General features: G+C 43.9%; 1 protein-coding gene across 1 annotated transcript in view; it reads left to right on the forward strand.

Moving 5' to 3' along the window:
* LOC103375533 (uncharacterized) overlaps positions 1-4,302 on the forward strand; it is a 13,832-nt gene that overhangs the window by 5,199 nt on the left and 4,331 nt on the right. The window contains exon 2 of the mRNA XM_008305838.1: positions 3,316-3,921. Within this exon, the coding sequence (XP_008304060.1) occupies positions 3,316-3,921 (606 nt within the window). The remainder of the gene's footprint in view (positions 1-3,315; positions 3,922-4,302) is intronic.

Here is a 4,302-nt window from a genome sequence, read left to right on the forward strand (position 1 = left end):
AGTCCCTCCACTCTCTGAGGGTTTCTCTCAGCAAACGTCCAGCTTGTTGTGGAGGGAGCGGACATTGGAGAGCAGGAGGACGGTCCTGCTGGTCTGGAGGGGTTAGCCTGTAGCCTAGCATGGATCCTGCTGGTCTGGAGGGGTTAGCCTTTAGCCTAGCATGGATCCTGCTGGTCTGGAGGGGTTAGCCTGTAGCCTAGCATGGATCCTGCTGGTCTGGAGGGGTTAGCCTTTAGCCTAGCATGGATCCGGCTCTCTTCCTTCTCCTTTGTTTACATTCGCACCGTCCTTCTCTCTTGGGTAACTGCCAGCATCGTCTCCGATCGGACTCCATGTTGGTGTAGCATGTCCACATCACAACTGAGCGCCGCAATTCCAGCAGCGTTCACTGTCCTGATGTTCAACAAAGTCTCTTGGCTGTAAGTTTTGCGGAATGAACATCTGGGACAGACAATTTGGGGAAAAGCCAAAACAATTCCATATAATGGAAGTGGACTTTTTTTAGCAACCAACTCCACTGTTTGGCATTCAGCCATGGCTCTCCATGCAGCTACCACTACACACACAAACAAGGAGGCAGGTAAGAGATTGCATCACTGCCCATAATTCGCTGTGATCGGTTGGTCAGGTTGACGACGTAATACGTCTGGTGCGTCAGTGCATCAGCATAGAACTGCAATTTATACAATGTGACCTAAACGATCCATACGATCTCCTCACTTTTTAATCTAATATCGTCATATCATGCACCCCTAGTTGTCATCCATAGTACGACAGGAACCACTCAACTCAGAAAAGAGAAACAACAGTCCATCGTTACTTTGTTACAGCCCAGCTCTTAGACTGCAACAATAAATAGGAGAACAGACGAGGTTGATTGCCAAAAAACATATTTTTATTAAAAAAGTAATCTTTAGAGATAAACGCACGTCAGGGTCAGTAATGGATTCGGTTTTTTACATGACAGGCCACAGCAGGTGTTTTTACATGGTTTTAAATCTAGCAAGTTGATTTTAAGCACAGGCATCCCTCAAGGTTGTGTTTTATCCCCCATTCTCTTCTCTGTGGACACCCACAGCATCTCCTGTAACAGTGAAGGAACGACTCTTTAAATGTACAGACGACATGGCTCTGGTGGCTCACCTGACGGACAGCACTGCGCTGACTTGTTACCAGAAGGCAGTCAACAACCTCGCCCGAGTTTTTGATAAAAACCCTCTGGAACTCAACATCTCTAAAACGAAGCAGTTGTGCTGTGGGGGCAGAGGCAAATCTCTGACACCCCTTTTACACCCCTCAGTATCCAGGGTCAGTCTGTCGAGCAGGTTGAAGTTTTTAAATATCGGGGAACAGAGATCGACACCAGCCTGTTGTTTGTGTATCATATGGATTCAGTTTACAAAAAAGCACAACAGCACCTTCACCTGCTGAGGAAACTGAGGACTTTGAATGTCAGCAGAGGCATTTTAACCCTGGTTTACACCTCACTCATCCAATCCATCCTCACACTCAACACTTCATCCTGGTACAGCTCCCTCTCCACTGAACACAAAACAAAACTCTCCCATATTGTTAATCAGGCCAGCAAAGTCATTGGTTCACCACAAACTCATGTCTCTGAACTGTATAACTGCTCTGTGATCAGGAAAGCCACCCTGATCGCAGAGGACTCCCCTCAGCCCTTCATCCGTCCTTCCACCTACTTCCATCAAGCAGATGTTACAAAGTCCCACTGGCCCGCAAGAACATCAATAAAAAATCCTTCATTCATACCCTCCCCAGCAAGCAGACTGAGAGAAAATCAAGGGGAAGGAGAGGGTATTTAACCACACGGGCCCAGCTGCAGCCATTCACCTCGATGACGACCTTGCCTCGATTAAAACCTGAAAAAAGAAAAGAAAGGAAAACAAAAAAAACACACACCAAGTGACATGGAGGGGTCATCAAAAGTTTAAGACTTTGAGGTTAGTCCATCTGGAAAATTTCAAGAACTTTGAATGTATCCTCAAGTGCAGTCACAAAAAACCATCCAATGCTCTGATGAGGACCGCCCAGGAAGGAATTACTGCAGAGAAGCCACTACTGAGGACGAACAAGAAGAAGAAGAGAATCGTTTGGGCCAAGAAACACAAGGAATGGACATTAGACCAGATCTGTACTGTGGTCTGATGAGTCCAAATCTGAGATCCTTGGTTCCAGTCACCATGTCTTTGTGAGACCAGAGAAGGTTAGTGACGGTTTCTGCATGTGTGGTTTCCACCATGTGAAGTATGGAGGGGGAGCTGTGATGGTGTGGGGGGGCTTTGCTGGTGATTTAGTCACAATCCAAGGCTCATTAACCAACATGGCTACCACAACATTCTGCAGCACCAGGCCATCCCATCTGGTTTACTGGGACCATCACTAGTTACCAACCAGACAAGGAGCCAAACACACCTCCAGACTCTGTGAGGGCTGTTTGACCAAGAAGGAGAGTGATGGAGTGCTGCGTCAGATGACCTGGCCTCCACAATCACCTAACCTGAGATGTTTGGGATGAGTCGGACTGCAGAGTGAAGGAAAAGCAGCCAACAAGTGCTCAGCACCTCTGGGAAGTCCTTCAAGACTGTTGGAAAACCATCCAGGAGACGACCTCATGAAGCTGACTGAGAGAATCAAAGAGTGTCATTAAAGTAAAAGAGGGTTGAAATATAAAACATCTTCTGGTTTGTTTAACACTTTCTTGTTTACTACATAGTTCCACATGTGTTCTTTACTAGTTTTGATGTCTTCAGTATTAATCTACATGAAAGAAAATAATTAAAATACAGGGCTGCCCGTTTATGATCACACCCTCAGTCTAGGATAGAATTATGACTATATCCAGGATATTCCAGTAAACAGGCTTCAGGATTAGCATATCGAAATGTCTGCAACAACAGAGCACTTCAAAGACTTTAAACGGACAAAAGTTATTCCTCGAATCAATTTTGGGGAATTATGTTATGACAAAAAACAGAATTATGACATTATTCTGACAATAAACAGGCTGTTTTACTATAGGTTATATAGGAAATGATTCGGGACTTATTTTATGATTGTAAACGGGATATTCTATAAAGTGGTATGACACTAAGTGAGCAGCACTGTAAATAAAAACTACTGAATGAGAAGGTGTCCAAAGTTTTGACTCATCTTCTCATCACAGAAATTCAAAACTTACAAACAAATCTCACATTTTAATTTCATGAAACTATGATTTGACAGTTTTATTCTTTGGACTGACTTCCACTGATTCTCTGTTCACTTTGTGATGGTTTATTTGTCTTCATCCAGTGTCTGAGCTGAGGGTTGTTCTGTTGGGGAACAGCTGGTCTGGGAGGAGTTCTGTTGGGAACTTCATACTGGGAGAAACTGTGTTTAACACAAATGAAGAACCAAACAACTGTCTGAGGGTCAGAGGACAACTGAAGGACAAAGAAATAGTTCTGATCAACACTCCAGATCTGCTGAATCCAAACATCTCGGACAAGAAACTAAGAGAACATGTAGAACTCTGTGTCAGACTCTCTGATCCTGGACCTCATGTGTTCCTGCTGGTTCTACAGCCTGAAGACTTCACTGAGGAACACAGACTGAGGCTCTGCAGAGTCCTGGAACTATTCAGTCATCAATCATTTGATCATTCACTGGTTCTGATGTCAAAACCCAGAGTGAAGAGTCAAGTTTTATATAATTCTTACATACGGCGGGCACCCTTATGGGAGATGATTAGAAGCTGTAGAAACAGGTCACTGAAGCAGCAGGACCTTGAACTTCCAGAGTTACTGAGAAGTTTGAAGCAAATTGTAGAGAAGTACAATGGAAACCATGTGATGTGTCATCATCCAACCATAAAACCTTGGAAGTCTCTTGCAAACTTGGGTTCTGCTCCATCTGCTGGTAAGTGAAGGAAATATTTTAATAATGATGTGAAAACTTAATGACAAATGTCTGATTCATTTTATTATGTTGTTGCTCTTGATGCTGTTTGTGTCTGTTGTGTCATGAAAAGCTCCATTTGTTCCTCAGATGTTTGTCTAAAAAGGACTCACAGCTAGAAGACAGGGTAGAACTTTATGATGAGGTCTGGTTGGTTTAGGGAACCAAACCCTGAAACTACATTTCACCTTGATAGCTAATGTTAGCAAATGTCAGCAGCTGCAGCTCAGTAACATCTTCAACTGAACATCTGTAGTCTGTGTTGTGTAGCTGCTCTGAGTGGATGCTGAACAACAAGAGCTCATGTTGTACTGAGATGATCAGCTGCAGGACTTGATGCAG

Source organism: Stegastes partitus, unplaced genomic scaffold (assembly GCF_000690725.1).
Source record: "Stegastes partitus isolate 25-593 unplaced genomic scaffold, Stegastes_partitus-1.0.2 Scaffold2653, whole genome shotgun sequence".
NCBI classification, from domain to species: domain Eukaryota; kingdom Metazoa; phylum Chordata; class Actinopteri; family Pomacentridae; genus Stegastes; species Stegastes partitus.